We start from the raw sequence: 15,950 nt of genomic DNA on the forward strand, positions 1-15,950 counted from the left end.
CATTACTCAGATTGGCAAAGGTGACCAGAAAGGAAAAATGACAAACGTTGGAGTGGCTATGGGAACACAGGCGTGTTAACACTATTTGTAGAATTCTGAATTGGTCCAACCATTCTGGAAAACAATCTAGAACCAAAAATTTAATGATCTGGGTGTATATACCCAAATATATAAAGCAGCTTTTTGTAGCCACAAAGAACTGAAAACTAAGGAAGGTGGAGAGCATCAACTTGGTAATGGCTGACAACATTAAGATGTATGAATGTTAACAGAATACTACAAAAATGACTGAAGGCAGGGTTCCAAGGAGATCTGGGAAGACTTGTATGAACTGATGCAGAGTAAAACAGAACCAGAAGAACAATTTATGAGCTAGCAACAGGATGGTAAAGACACACAATTTTGAAAGATTCATGAACTCTGATGAACACAGTTCTCGAGCAAGATTTTAGAGAAGCAATTAGAAAGCATTCCACCCACCTCCTGACAAGCAGGTGATGGACTCAAAGAACAAAATATATTTCTTTGGGCATATATCTGGAATATAAATTTTTGGAAATGGGCAAACGTGGGAATTTATTTTAACTGTGTATTTGTTAATGAGGATTTTTATTTTTCAAGGGGGGAGAACCTCCTCTTTTGTTTACTTTTGTCCAGTGTCCATTGTTTATCACAGTGCAAATGATAAATGGAGGTATAGGTGGGAGAGATAAAAAACAAAATTTTAAGTGAAAGAATAAAATAAATTTTTAAAAATAAGATGGCCAGAAGAAGCAGACTCAATAAATTTTTAACATGTTTTCATGAAAGTAGGAGATAGAGAGACCCAGCATTCACAACAACAAATTATTTCTCCTGAAAATTTCAGAGAAATCACTAACTCCTATTAAAGATTAACAGGAAAAAACAGTAATAGATTCAACTAAGGAAACACAGTGTAAATGGAAAGAGAACTAAATTCAAAGTCAGGAAAACTCAATTCTATTTGTGGCAGTATTGCTGACATGCAGCAATCTCTTTCAGTTCTCTGCATGTCAGTGTCTCTGTCCATTAAATGGGGATAACACCTGTCCTACTTACCATGAAGGATTTAAAGAGGATAAATGACATAATAGAGAAAATCTTTGAAAAGCATAACATGTAATATAAATGTTAGGTACAATTATAATAATCTGGATTCAAATGGTATATGTGAGGCACATTTGAAACATACTCAGAAAAAAAGTCACTGACACATACATACATACATACACTTAAACATACAGACCATCACCCTTACCAATCAAGGTTTGACTCTTAATTGTCTAATTGTATAGTAAATGGAAGAAGCTCTAAAACAGCAAGGAGATGTTTGAAATCAAGAGCTGGCTGTATTTCAATTTGAGGTTCATTTCAAGAGACTAAATTCTGAAGTTATTTACAGTTCTGGATCAGACTTTTTCTACTAAAACATCTATTACCAAAAATAAAATAAAATAAAACATCTATTACCATGCATATAGACTTTCCATGGTGAGACACATTACTCTGCGTACCTTTATGAATTTGCATTCCTACTTAAAATGGTGTGAGCATTTTCTTTAGTGGACCAATTACCTTTTTTCATTAATTACTATCCTTTTATGCAGAAAGTAACAATTCTTTGAATACTTATTCCTAAAAAGTGATGAATGATTTTTTTAATCCTAATTATCTAAAGTTTTCTGTCAATGTTCTTTGATTCAACTCTACAATTACTTTTGCTAGCATTACTTTCTTCATAGGATGTATTTTGGTGTTAAATAAGGAAAAATGATATGCTGAGATACAAGCATAAGAAACCTTTTTACCTGTAAGAAGTCAGTCATCACATAACTACTAGGCAACTTTGGTGTTAAAAAGGAAGGCCCTTCTGGGAAGCTCTCATACTCCATACTATCTGGATAGTGATTCCACTCCAGCCGGGAGTAGGGTCCTCTGACCATTACCTCACTACAAGCTGATCCTGCCACTCGGTGCCCTTGAAACTCAACTGGCTAGAAACACATTAAAAATGAAAAAAAATTTAAATGCATAAGGAAGAAGAATCCATTTATAATACCTACTTAGAAAATACATAGCCTGATTTTGTATAAAACGTCATGTAGGGTGAATAATCACCAAGGCCTTGATTCTTATCTCTTACTAGAATAGCAATTGCCAAGTTACTCAAATCTTAAAACCCAGGAAATATTTGCTAGTTTATCCTAAAGTATAAATAGAGAATAACTAAAATATAAATTAAAAAAACTAAACATAAGAGGCATTACTTGTTCTGGTTTCCTCTAGAATACATACAGCAAATCTTCAAGATGTGTAATAGACAAATTCCCAAAAGTTATGAGGAATAACTAAATAATGAACAACAGGGCCAACTAATACTGTGTGTTTTGTTTTGCAAAGAGCTCTGAACACTTATAGGCAAAATAAGAACCAAGTTGTGGCACAGGGAGAGAGAGAGAGAGTGGCCTGGCTGCTAGCAGAAGGAACAGACTGATGCTTTGGGAGCAAAGGTTAAATGGAAATACCATGAAGGCTCCTGTATCACTTCTATCCCTAGGGACTGTTTGCTGACTCTGAGCCTTTCTCTGCTGCCCTCATGGAGGTCCTAGTATTACACATCAGATAATTACTTTTTTCCATTCTGTAAGAAACTAACAAAGAGAGGCAGCAAGATGCAGGAGAAAGACACTAGATTTAGAATGAGAGGACCTATCTGAATTCTCAGCTACTCACTATGCTGTGACCTTGGGGAAGTCACCTCCCTCAATGGTCCTCAGTTTCCTTATTTATAAAATAAGGAGTTAGGTAGATGATCTCCAATGCCCTTCCAGTTCTAAATCCTGACATTTTACCTACGATATTTAAAGGGAAACATAAAGGATTTATTTCTAAATAACAAGTTTACAAAACAATGAATAAAGATTTACTAAAATTTAATATGGAAATTCTAAACCACAAATTTAAAAGGAAAATAAGACCCCTAATATGTTATAAAGGCAACAACTGAGGAAGATTTTCTTTTGAGCATAAAGAAACATACATCACATTCTCTTACCTGTTAAAATACTCTATTGTACTAGGAAACATATATTTTTAAAATCCACACAGGAAAAGAGCCTTCTGTCTTCCCCCAAAGGATATGTTCCAAATTCCTAATGGGTTCTAGGAGTAGAATTGTATCCTAAAGCCAGAAATCTACTTAACTTCTGCCCCATCACAACTGAATGCATTAACAATTGATTTATAGGTCATTGCCTACAGTTAAGGTTTTATAAAGCTCCCAAGTTATCCAATCTCTATACCAGAGATATAACTGCTCTACTGCAATGGAGATATAAGAATTCTAATCAACTCAGTGATCAATAGTGACTTCAAAGGATTAATGGTAAAGCACACCTCCCACCACTTGGCAGAGAGATGGTATACTATAGTTGTGGAATGAAGTACACATTTTCAAACACGTCCAATGTGTTGATTTGTTTTAACAATATGTGTTTGTTATAAAGGAGAGTTGTGTTTGGAGGGAGAAGAAAGCCACTAGGAAGTGAAAGTGATGCTTATTTTTTCAATTAGTTTTTGTATTTTTAATTACAAAATGTTAGGGAAAAAAAGACAAACAAGACCCTGGTCTATCTTTTTATTAATTGTATCCCCAGTGTTTAGCATAGTGCCTGGCACATAGAAGACACTTCATAAATGCTTACTGGATTGCACTGGACCCTTGTAACAAAAAAGCATAGACAAGAAAAAAATTCCCACATTGGCCATGTCCTAAAATATGCCTTATTCTGCTTTTTAACCTATCACCTCTGAGAGTGATTTTTTTTAAAGCATCAATACATTTTTTAAAAAACAAGTTAAATGGAATCATCTGAGTAGTCAGATAATGGAATGGTTAGAACAAAGATCAAAAACAACACCAAATTAATGAAAGGCTAAAGATAGGAAGGGGGAAGCTAGGTAGTGCAGTGGATAGAGCACCAGGCCTGACTCATCTTCCTAAGCTCAAATCTGGCCTCAGATACTTACTAGCTGTGTGACCCTAGGCAAATCACTTATTTCTGTTTGCCTTAGTTTTGTCATCTGTAAAATGAGCTGGAGAAGGAAATGGCAAATCACCCCAGTATTTTTGCTAAGAAAACCCCAAATGAGGCCACAGAGAATTGGACATCACTGAAATGACTGAACAACAAAAAAGATAGGGAGAAGACAGCATGTGTCATTATCATAACTCTAATATAACCTGTCTAAATAAGCTCTAAAAAAGGGAAATGGACAAAAGACATCACCATTTATGTGAAAAGTTTAACAAAGGAAAAACAGTCACTATAAAGAAGTCAGAAGAACCCAGAAACTGCTCCAGTCAAAAGACAACTGAGCTCCTTATTAAGAGAATAACTGAGCAGCTAAGGGCAATTCACACTTAAAGTTTGAGTTCATGTGCCAAATACTACTGAGGAGAAGAAGGAAGATCACAAAGAGTACTGCCCTACAAAAAAACAAATGTGGAAGAAAATGAACCTAGAGAATCAGTTGAGTCCAGTCATCTTGAGAGCATGTTTTAAAAATGAAATTGAAAGGAAGAGTATGAATGTGAAATGGACCAGATCTGCCAATGTTACTAGGGTCATTTATTCACATTAGCAGTAATGGTGGAACCAACAAATGTGGACTTTCCTCCCTCAGTAATCAATGTACTGTATAGAAAAGGGGCACTGGAATTTAAGGAAAGGAAATTAAGAAAAGCAGTTGGACCTTATAAATACATGAAGAAAACATTCAGAAATCATTTTTAATAACATCTCAAAGCATGGAAGAGTACTTTGACCCCCCCAAAAAAACCCACATATAGCAACACCTTTCTCATCTCTATAAAAATATGTTAAAATTATCTATGTACCCATTGAGAGTATCTTTTTAAAAAAACATGGGAACTAGGAGGATGATTTTCTATAGCGAATCACAGCTTTATTTTCCCACAATTAAAGTGATAAAAAAGAGAATAGAAGATTATGCTATTTTCTATGATTTTAAAATAGCATTTAATTTAGTAGAACTAAACAGCCATACGTTTCCCCTCAAAGTATCTTTCACACTCATACTAAAATCATGCAAGATTCTGTGACAGATATGACCATAGAGGTTACTTGTTCAGTGAGATATATAACAAACAAGGAGATTTATGCTTGCCTATAGATATTCATCAGTATCACGTAGGGTATTATTGAAATTTCAAATAGAAGAATAATTCCTGGTAAAGCTCTCTAAATGCTGATATATGCAGACGACATTGTACATCAGGCTCCAGAACAACACAGAGGCGTCTTAGTGAGGTGCGAAGTCAATAAGTCAACGAGTATTTGCTAAGTGCCTACTACTATATGCTGGGTACTGTGCTAAACAATGGGGATGTTAAAAGCAAAAACTAGCAAAAACAGCCCTCAAGAAGCTCATAATTTAATGGGGACAGCCATTTGCAAAAGATAATCTAACTATACAAATTGGAAAAATAGCATATAAAAAATACTGTTTGCCAATAACATGTGGTTGGGTAGGCTGCTTATTGAGTTATTTCCTCCCCTCCTCCATATGTACGTGTATGTATGTATGTGCATGTGTATACACACATGTATGTATAAGCATATACGCATATATACACACAAACATGTGATATAACATATGATAGACATGCAAGATACATGGTGAGAGAAAGAGAAATACAAGATATATCTACATAGAGGTATACCTTAGATAGATACTAAAAGACAATGTGATGGGACCAGAACAAAACAGAAAGAGATCAAGCTCACGTGCCTTGGGGAAATTGTAATACTTCCATTGCAAGCAGCTCTTTGCTGCAAAAATTCAACTTTTCAACATCAGTTATTCTCCCAATAATATCACATGTCTACAAATTATGGATAATCACCATTTCAAAAGAATCAGAATTTCAGCTGCATTTTGTGAAGACTCGACATATCCAAGGAGAATATAAAATTGTCACTGATGTCTTACATACAGGAAATTATCATCAAGGATATGGATGACTGGAAATGGAGGGCCAATTGTTTAGTAAGAGGAAGGGATGTTGTATTGGAGACTATGAGATATTAAAAGAACAGAGGAAGGCCATCAATAATATCTGATGAAAGGAAAAGACCCATTCATACAAAAATATTTGTAGAAGCTCTTTTTGAAGTGGCAAAGAACTGAAATCTAAGAGGGCAAATGTCAAAGGGAGAATGACTGAACAAGTTAAGGTATATGAACATACTAAAGAAATGACCAAAGGGATTGTTTCAAAGAAACCTGGGAAGCCTTGCACGAACTGATGCAGAGTGAAATAAGTAGAACCAGGAGAACAATTTATAGAGTAACAACAAAATCCAGGACTCATGATAAAACATGCTAACTAACTCCTGACAGAAAGAGGTGATAGACTAAAAGTGAGGAATGAAACCTATGTTTTTGACTTGGTCAACATGGGAATCTGTTTTGCTTGGCTATGTGCTCAGCAATCTAAGGCGAAAAAAAAGATTTTGGTTTAAACTTTATTTTCATATACTATTTTTCCAATTTGTATAGTTAGATCATCTCTTTCAAATGGATGTATCCAATAAAATGAAATTTGCTTCCTTAGATAAAAAATGAAAGATAAAGATTACAGTCTCAAGAAATTTTCACTCTAGTAAAGGAATGAGATATAAATAACCTATAACAAAAGTTTGAATGTGAGATGTATATAAGAGAGGTCAATCACAAAAGGATGAGAAATTGGTGATTCTGGATCATTTCTAGATGGAGGCTTAAGTAAGGCTTTATGGAGGAGATAGCCTCTGAGCTGAACCAAAGAGAAAGATTAAAATGAGAGGAAATACATTCTAGAGGCACAGCAAAGTCTATACCAAGGGTTCTTAACCTTTTTTTTTTTTTTGCATCATGGACCCCTCTGGCAGTCAGGTAAAGCCTACCAACCTCCTTCCTTCTCAGAATAACATTTTTAAACACATAAAATATGCAGGATTACAAAGGAAACCAATTATTTTGAAAGTTACTAAAACATTTTTACAAACAAGTTAATACACCCTAAGTTGAGAACACCTGGTCTATACAGACATATAGACTTTGTTCATTAATTATCTCTATTTTTGTTATTTCAGAAAACAGAAAAACTTTACATATAAAATATACTATGCTATTATGAAAAGTATCTGATTTTTTAAAAACTGAACTTGTGATTTCATCAACATAGCAAGTTCTAGAGAGGAGGATCTTCCTCTATAATGCAGACCATGGACTGTTCTGCAACCTACAGAGATTTCCTGGCACACAGAGGGGATAGGTAACCTGTCTAGGGTTACACACAGCCAGTATGAGTTAAGAGACAGCCCTGCCTTCAAGTCTTCTGACTCTGAGGCCAGCTATCCACCAATTTTTGCTGTCTTGTATTCCTCTGATAGAGCTGGCAGATACAATATGTATGAACTAACTACTAAAAAGGAAGAAGACTTCAACATAAAAAAGAAATGGCCATAAAATATTCTCATCACTTTTTAAATGATATTATGTCATTTTGGTCAATGGTGTTCTGACTACTAGAACTGATGGCTGGGACAAATGTCCGGAGACGTCTGGAAAATGACAAGGTGATTTGAATATCTTCATAATTTATACCTTAGGTTTACAGGACTTCCTCTTTTTTTCCTTAGGTATGAGAGCTACAAAAGCATTCTCTTCTTCATCTTTCAAAGAAGACTGAAAGAAAATACCAATAAACATGTTAGCTAGAATCTGGAGCATATGTCAGGCCTTGATTAATTCATGATGCTTGATTTTTTATTTATTGTGATGGGAGGTGAGACGTCTATACTCGTGATTTCATTAGTGTGAGGAGTTCCTGTTGAGAAAACTGCCTTCACCAATGCAGATCACCAACTCTCCTCCGACTTAAGAGTCTTAGAGTTACCTAGAACAGTGAAAGTTTAAATGATTCACCCAGTATCATATAACCAGAAGGTGTCAGAGGCAAGAGTGGAACTTGGGTCTCCCTGACTCCAAAGCTGGTTCTCACCTTCTATAAAGATCCAGAAAAGGGCAACCAGTATAGTGAAGGGCTTTGAGTAAATGCTACAGGAGGTTCAAATGAAGGAACAAGGAATGTTTAGCCTCTAAGCTAAAGGGAAACATGATGGCTATGTTGGAAGTATTTGAACGTAGGACCATCTCTCATGTATGAGTGATTAGATTTGTTTGGTCCCAGAGATGAGACCCAGAAACAATCAATGGATATGGCAAAGAGGCAAAAGTAAGCTTGACCTAACAACTACTAACAGGGCAACCCAAAAGCAAACTAGATTGCTTCACGAGGCGGTGGTTTTCCCTTTATTGGAAGATTTCAGACAGAGGCTGGATCACCACTGGCTGGATCTATTATAGTGGGGATTCCTTTCAGGTATACATTGGACTAAATAGCCACGGAGGTCCTTTCTAACTCTCAAATTCTGTGATTCTGTTTATAAAGCACATTCACCACAACAACCCTGTGAAGTAAGTATGGTAAGTACTATCCCAAATGTACAGATGAGTTTAGTAATGTCCTATTCTGCTACCTAATTGTGGAATGGAAGTGTAGTCGAGTTTTTGAAGGCTGTATCAGCACAGTACAAGCCAAGTTATCTCTTTCATAATCCTGGAAGGTTTCAAGGACAGGCCTGGCAAAAGAAACAAAAAAGTCTGTCAACTGACAGCCTTCATCTAAGACATCTCCAAAAGTCTCATGACTGAAAATGCTATCCACATCCAAAGAAAGAAGTATGGAGTTTGAATGCAGATCGAAGCTTACTATTTACTATTTTTTTACTATTTTTTATTATTTTACTATTTTTTTACTATTTTTTTCTCTTTCTTGTGGTTCCTCTATTGGTTCTAAATTCTTCCTTACAACATATTAATGTGAAAATATGTTTAATAGGAATGTATATGTATAGCTTATATCATATTGCGTGCCGTCTTGGGAAAGGATGGGCAGAAGGAGGGGGAGAAAAATTTAAAACTCAAAAGCTTATGGAAGTGATTGTTGATAAATCAAAATAAATTAATTAATAAAAAATAATAAGTGAATTTTCTAGATTAAAAAAAAACTGGTAGCCTTCTAACTACCAGATTGAGGCCACTAGGTGATGAATTTTTCAGTCATCTGGAGGGGCTGGGTTATGCATAAGTGGAAAACACGAACACACAAATGAAACTATAGATCTGTCTTTCAAATTGCTAAAGTAACCTGAAGGAAAGGAGCCAGCCTCTGATTCAAACTCTAGCATTGTTTCAACAACTTTTAATCCAGGAGCCAGTCCAGAAATTTAGACAATAGTTGAAATTTTCAGCTTTCGAAGAATGAAAAGTAAAACTGGAGAACAACTTGTTTCTGTAGAACATGGATTTCAAATCTTGGGTTGAGACCCAAATTAGAATCATATCTGCTCTAACACAAGGGTCTTGAAGAATCCTTTAGGAAGGTTCAAAGAATATGGCCAAGATACTTCCTGAGCCAAACATACCAAGGAAAGAAGGAGGAAGTCCTGGTGGCTCTCACTACTGTCCTTATTGTCTGCCTCTCATTCCTCCTTCTCTACTGTATTAAAAGAATCCAACTCTGAGTTGGAGCACTTAATAGAAAATAAAAAACCACAGCCCGAGACTGATGCATGTAACTGTCTCTATGGAGTGGCATAGTTCAGGCTGCAGATTTTCTTCTCCAAGTTACTGTGGCAATAAAATAAGAGCACACACAGATACATACGGAGAATAAAGTACACGTCCATAGCTTGGGGTAAAATTGCACTAAAGATAACTAGTCATCACATTGAAATTGCTAGGTGCCATAAAGAACTTACGTTCAGAATTTGTCAAGCTCTTCACTAACTGATAACCAAGTCTGTAAGAAAACTCTGATTTTCAGTTCTCACTGATATTTTTAGGGTTCCCTAATCTAGAAGGGATGTACCAGCTCTGGACAAGTGTTACCATTAGCACAGGATGCCCTGAAAAGTCAAGCTTTTGCTAAGCACTGGATACAGCTCTGTTACTCAAAGAGCCAGAAGTATGAAATTCACTTTGTCAGGGCCAATGCCAATTATAATCTGGCCCTTCAAAGGGATGATGGGTGCTTCACATGATCCCGAACTACAGTTAGAAAATTTAATGGAAAACATTCAACCTGTGGCTGGATGGGTTTTTCTGTCATTTTTACCCTAAGATTGGGGGTCCAGCACATGTCAAAAAATTGTACAATATAAGAGAAGAAAAAAATTAAACAAGTAAAAGCTTCTGGTTTCTCATGGAAACAGGCACACTGACAGGTGAAAATCATGAAGTTTATGCTATTTAAGGAACAGAAATCTTGCTTGGGTTCAGAAAAAGGGAATTTAGAGTAAATGGGAAGTTAATTGCACTAAGCACAATTAATGGGGAGATGGTTCTGCAAAGTGTTGATCTGAAACACAGTCTCATCTCTTTCACATAGTTTATAGAGGGGGATCAGCTTATGTCCATTCACTTAGTGGTTGGTTCTCAAAAACTGATGAGTTTGGAATTGGTGAATTCACTTTTGTGTGCGTAAAGTGTCTTTATGTATTACATTTCTGCTGCATGTTTCATAAAGGGAGAAAGATCATTTTAGATTCCAGTGTTTCTCATGCATTAAAAATTCCCATAAGGCAAGGGAAAAAGATAAGCAGCTTACCCAAAACATTAAGGAAGCCTTTGAGGAGGGAACTCTGTAAAATAACTACTCTTAATTAGCAGATGAACCTCTTTTCTGGTGTTAAATAAAATGCTAGAGCTGTCCACAATTGTGGGTGGGTGATTGTGAGTTTGTCTCACAAGGAGAAGCACCAAGTCAGAAATTAAATACAATGAGAATTTGTACACAAGAATTATTTGTAAAGCATATTGTTAAAGACATCTTGGACTACTTTAATACCTCTGGTATGTTCCAATAGGATCATCTGTGGTTTTGACAAAACATTTTAAGGCAGCATTACAAAGAACCACTTTACAGGACTTTTCTTGCTGCAATACAGTGGTTTGGGAGAGGCAGTTTAAGCTGTTAAGCATTTTGGTAATCTGAAAAGTCATAATAGAAACCTTTGGAATTTTTTTTTTTGCAATAAAATGACCCCTTTGGGAAAAAAAAGAAAACCCTGATTTTCACATTTAAGTGACTGTTCCCTATGTAGATTGGGAGAATTTTTTTTAAAGAAGAAAAAACCTAAAAGAATAGTTAAAATATTTTTTTAGGTTTAATAATCATCTTTCTTACAATGTAAAATATAAGACAATAGTCACATTTAACTTATCAAGGTAATATGTTCATGTCAGAATAATCATACTTTCTTATCTAAATTATATTTGTGAAAGGAAGTTGCTGAGTTTTTCAAGTATAATAAATTAAAATAGGCATAAAATAGACTACTAAGATAAGATAAATATTGTTTAACATATGAAGGTGGAAGTACAGTACATTTCTTCAGACAACACCTTTATTATAATATCAAAAGGGATAACTACCATCCAAGCAGTTCTTGGGGGTTACAAGAAATGAGAAGGGCTCCCCAGTGCACATGAAGAGGGCATTTTTTTTTAAATTTAAAAAATTTTATTTTCCCCCCAATTACATGTAAAAAAACAATTTTAACATTCATTTCTTAAAACTTTGAGTTCCCAATTCTCTCCCTCTTTTCCTCCCTCCCTATACTGAGAAGGAAAGCAATTTGACATAGTTTATACATGTGCAGTCACACAAAACATATCCATATTAGTTATGCTATAAAAGAAACAAAGAAAAAAACCAAGAAAAATAAAGTAAAAAAAAAAACATGTTTTGATCTGTATTCAGACTCTATCAGTTCTTTCTCTGGAGGTGGAAAGCATTTTTTTGTTATAAGTTCTTAGGAATTATCTTGGATAATTGTTCTCCTGGTTCTGCTCACTTTACTTTGCATCAGTTCATGTAAGTCTTTCCAGGTTTTTCTTGAAAGCATCCTGCTTGTTAGTTCTTATAGCACAACAGTATTCCATCACAATCACATACCACAACTTGTGCAGCCATTCCCCAATTGATGGGCATCCTCTCAATTTCTAAATCCTTGCCATCACTAAAAGAGTTGCTAAGAATATTTTTTGTACATATGGGTCCTTTTTCCTTTTTTTTTTTTAAATTTCTTTGGGATATAAACCTAGTAGTGGTTGCTGGGTCAAAGGGTATTTACAGTTTTATAGCCCTTTGGGCATAATTCCAAATTGCTGTTCAGAATGGCTGAATCAGTTCACAACTCTACCAACAGTGCTTTAGTGTCTCAATTTCCCCACATCCCCTCCAATATTTGTCATTTTTCTTTTCTATCACAGCCAATCTGATAGGTGTGGAATGGTACCTCAGAGGTGCTTTAAATTGCATTTCTCTAGTTAACAGTGATTTGGAGTATTTTTTCATATGATTATAGATAGCTTTTATTTCTTCATCTGAAAAGTATCTGTTCGTATCCTCTGACCACTTATCAACTGAAGAATGGCTCTTGTTCTTATAAATTTGACTCAGTTCTTTAGGTTTGAAAAATGAGGCCTTTATAAGATACTTGCTATAATTTTTTTTGGTTATGATTACTGCGTATTTCTCTCCATCCTATTTTCTCCCCATTTATTCTACTCTCTCTCCTATCACCCTGTCCATCCTCAAAAGTGTTTTGCTTCTGACTACTGCCTCCCACAATTCTCCTTTTATCAATCCCCCTCACCTTCTCTGATCTCCTTTCCTTCCTACTTTCCTATAGAGTATTCCTATACAGTAAGATAGATTTCTAGACCAAACTGAATGTGCATGTTATTCTGTCTTTGAGCCAATTCTGATGAGAGTAAGGTTCAAGTGCTCCTGCCTACTTCCCCTTTCCCCCCCTCCACTGTAAAAGCTCTTTTGTGCCTCTTTTATCTGAGATAACTTACCCCATTCTACCTTTCCCTTCCCCCTCCTCCTAGTACATTTCTCTCTTACCCCTTAATTTAACTTTTTTAGATATCATCCCACCATATTCAACTCACAGCCATGCCCTCTGTCTATGTAAACGCCTTCTGACTGCCCTAATAATGAGAACGTTTTTGGAGTATCATCTTCCCATGTAGGAGTATAAATTGTTTAACATCATTGAATTCCTTATGATTTCTCTTTTGTGATTACCTTTTTATGCTTCCCTTGAGTCCTGTATTTGAAAGTCAAGTTTTCTATTATACTCTGGTCTTTTCATCAAGAATGCTTGAAAGTCCTAAGTTTCATTGAACGTGCATCTTTTCCCCTTGAAGAATTATACTCAGTTTTGCAGGGTAGATGACTCTTGGTTGTAATCCTAACTCCTTTTCGCTCTAGAATATTATATTCCAAGCCCCTTGATCCTTTACTGTAGAAGTTTCTAAATCTTGTATTATCTAGACTGTGACTCCATGATATTTGAATTGTTTCTGCTGCTTGCAATACCTTCTCCCTGATCTGGGAGCTCTGGAATTCGGCTCTAATATTCCTGGGAGTTTTCTTTTTGGCATCTCTTTCAGGAGGTGATCAATGGATTCTTTCAATTTCTATTTTACCCTCTGGTTCTAGAATATCAGGGAAGTTTTTCTTGATAATTTCTTGAAAGATGATTTCTAGGCTCTTTTTCTGATCATGATTTTCAGGTAGTCCAATAATTCTTAAATTATCTCTCCTGGATCTATTTTCCAATGAGATATTTCACATTTTCTTCTCCTTTTTTTCATTCTTTTAATTGTTATATTGCTTCTTGAGGGAGGCCATCTCCAGTCATCCTGATTTATATCCTGCCACTGGATCCAGATGGCTCTGGAGGAGAAACTGAGGCTTGTGCTTTTGTACAGCCCTTCCTCACTTAAATCCAATTTACTTGCAAGTCACGGCATCACCTTCCTGATAACATGGTCCACTTCCAGAAGGAAGGACAAACAACAACATTGTTTCATGATGTCTCGTGGATTCATTAACTTCCACTTATCCCATTCTAATTTTTAAAGAACTATTTTCTTCATTGAGCTTTTGTACCTCTTTTTCCACTTGGCCAATTCTACATTTTAAGTTCTTCTCTTCATCGAGTTGTTGTGCCTTCTTTACTATCTGGCCTATTCTGTTTTATAAGGTGTTATTTTCTTCACATTTCTTTTTTCTGTGCCTTCTTTACCAAGCTATTGACTCTTTTTTTCATGATTTTCTTGCAACGTAGTCATTTTCCAATTTTTCCTCTACCTCTTATTTGATTTTTAAAATCCTTTTTGTGCTCTTCCTGGAATTCTTTTTGGGCCTAAGGCCAATTCATATTTTTCATTGAGGCTTTGGATGTAGCAGTTTTGACTGTTGTCTTCTTCTGTGTTTGTGTTTTGGTCTTCCCTACCACCATAGTAACTTTCAATGGTCAGGATCTTTTTTGTTTGTTTGTTCATTTTTTTCAGACTATTTCTTGACTTTCAGCTTTATGTTAAAGTTAAGCTCTGCTCCCAGGGTGCAGAGGGCCCCATTCCAAGCTTTATTATTTTTTTTTGTACAGCTTTTTTCAGAGCTAGTTCTGGGGGTCTGTAAGCTTTTAGGTCTTCCAAGGTTGTATGATCTAAGGAGAGCTGGGTTTACCACTCTCCTGGTCTATGCTCTGGTCTGTGAGCAACCACAAGCACTCTTTTCTGTCCTGGAATTGTGACCAGGGTGCCCACTCCCCTGTGGCAACAAGCTCAGGTGTGCCAGTGCTCCTCCTCACCCTGGGACTGCCACCCCAGACTGCTGCTCGGATCCAAGTATGGGTAATGCAACAGTGTCCTGCACCCCAGGGCCAGCAAAGGGACTCCTGCACTCCTGCAACATCGTTCTGACCAATTGTCTGATGCCTTACCATGTGCAGGCTGAGAGTTCCACAAGCAGCTGTTGTTGCAGTTCATTCAGCTACCCCCCAGGCCTGCTGCTGGCTTCCTGTGGCCCAACCTCTACGAAAGCAGCCTAATCAGACCAAGCTCTGCTCTCATCCCTCTGTGACAGACCGTTCCTGCCAATCTTCTAAGTGGTCATGAACCGGAAAGTTATTTCACCCCGCCACTCCAGACTTTGTTTTGAGGTATTATTTAAAGTTTTTTGGAGGGGAATTTGGGAGAACTCAGGCAAGTTCTTGCCTTTTCTTCACCATGTTTGCTCTCTCCTCAAAAAGTATGGTTGAAAAAAGTGTTAGCTGGAAGCTGCCTTTGCAAACAATTACTGGAGAACCTAGCACTTAAATTTCTGTCACACTTCTGTGTCGAATGGGGAAAATAAGACAAAATTCCCCTTTAAAAATTCACAAGATCACTTCAGTTTTACACCAGTTATATCTGCATGCATTGTTTTCAGTGACACCATATCTCTAGATCACTTTAATAAGTATATAAAATTATGCCTTCATTTTAACATGACAAATATTATCAATCAACTTTACTGACATGGTAAATTTGTAACATGACATCTAAACTGGTGAAAGGATAAGTAAATAAGAAATAGTATGGGGTGGGGCAGAGCCAAGATGGAAGAGTGAAAGCAGTGATTTGCTTGAGCTCTCCCCCGAACCCCTCCAAATACCTATAAAAAAATGGCTCTAAATAAATTCTAAAGCAGTAGAATTTTCCAGCCCAAGATAACCTGGATGGTTGATTGGAAAGGTATATTGTGCTGGGCTGGGAGAGTAACACAGTTTGATGTGGGCATGCAGGCCGCAGCAAACCTGGAGCAGGCCTCAGAGGACTGAATTGTAGGCACCTGTGGCGGTTTCCAGACTTCTCAACCCATGAATGTCACAGACAACTTAGAAGGTCGGTGGGAAAAGTCTGTTTCTGCGGTGAGAGAGAAGCTAGGTTTCAGC

General features: G+C 36.4%; 1 protein-coding gene across 3 annotated transcripts in view; it reads right to left on the minus strand.

Annotated features, from left to right (window-relative positions):
- Nucleotides 1–15,950, minus strand: part of ZGRF1 (zinc finger GRF-type containing 1) — a 75,254-nt gene that overhangs the window by 38,737 nt on the left and 20,567 nt on the right. For 2 of the 3 annotated variants that reach the window (XM_021001360.2, XM_078148906.1), the window contains exon 9: nucleotides 7,696–7,776. The exons of the other annotated variant lie outside the window; for it this stretch is intronic. In XM_021001360.2, coding sequence (XP_020857019.1) covers nucleotides 7,696–7,776 — 81 coding nt within the window. The remainder of the gene's footprint in view (nucleotides 1–7,695; nucleotides 7,777–15,950) is intronic. 3 annotated transcript variants of the gene reach the window in all.

This window comes from Phascolarctos cinereus, unplaced genomic scaffold, assembly GCF_003287225.1.
Source record: "Phascolarctos cinereus isolate Bilbo 61053 unplaced genomic scaffold, phaCin_HiC Scaffold_9;HRSCAF=440, whole genome shotgun sequence".
NCBI lineage: Eukaryota > Metazoa > Chordata > Mammalia > Diprotodontia > Phascolarctidae > Phascolarctos > Phascolarctos cinereus.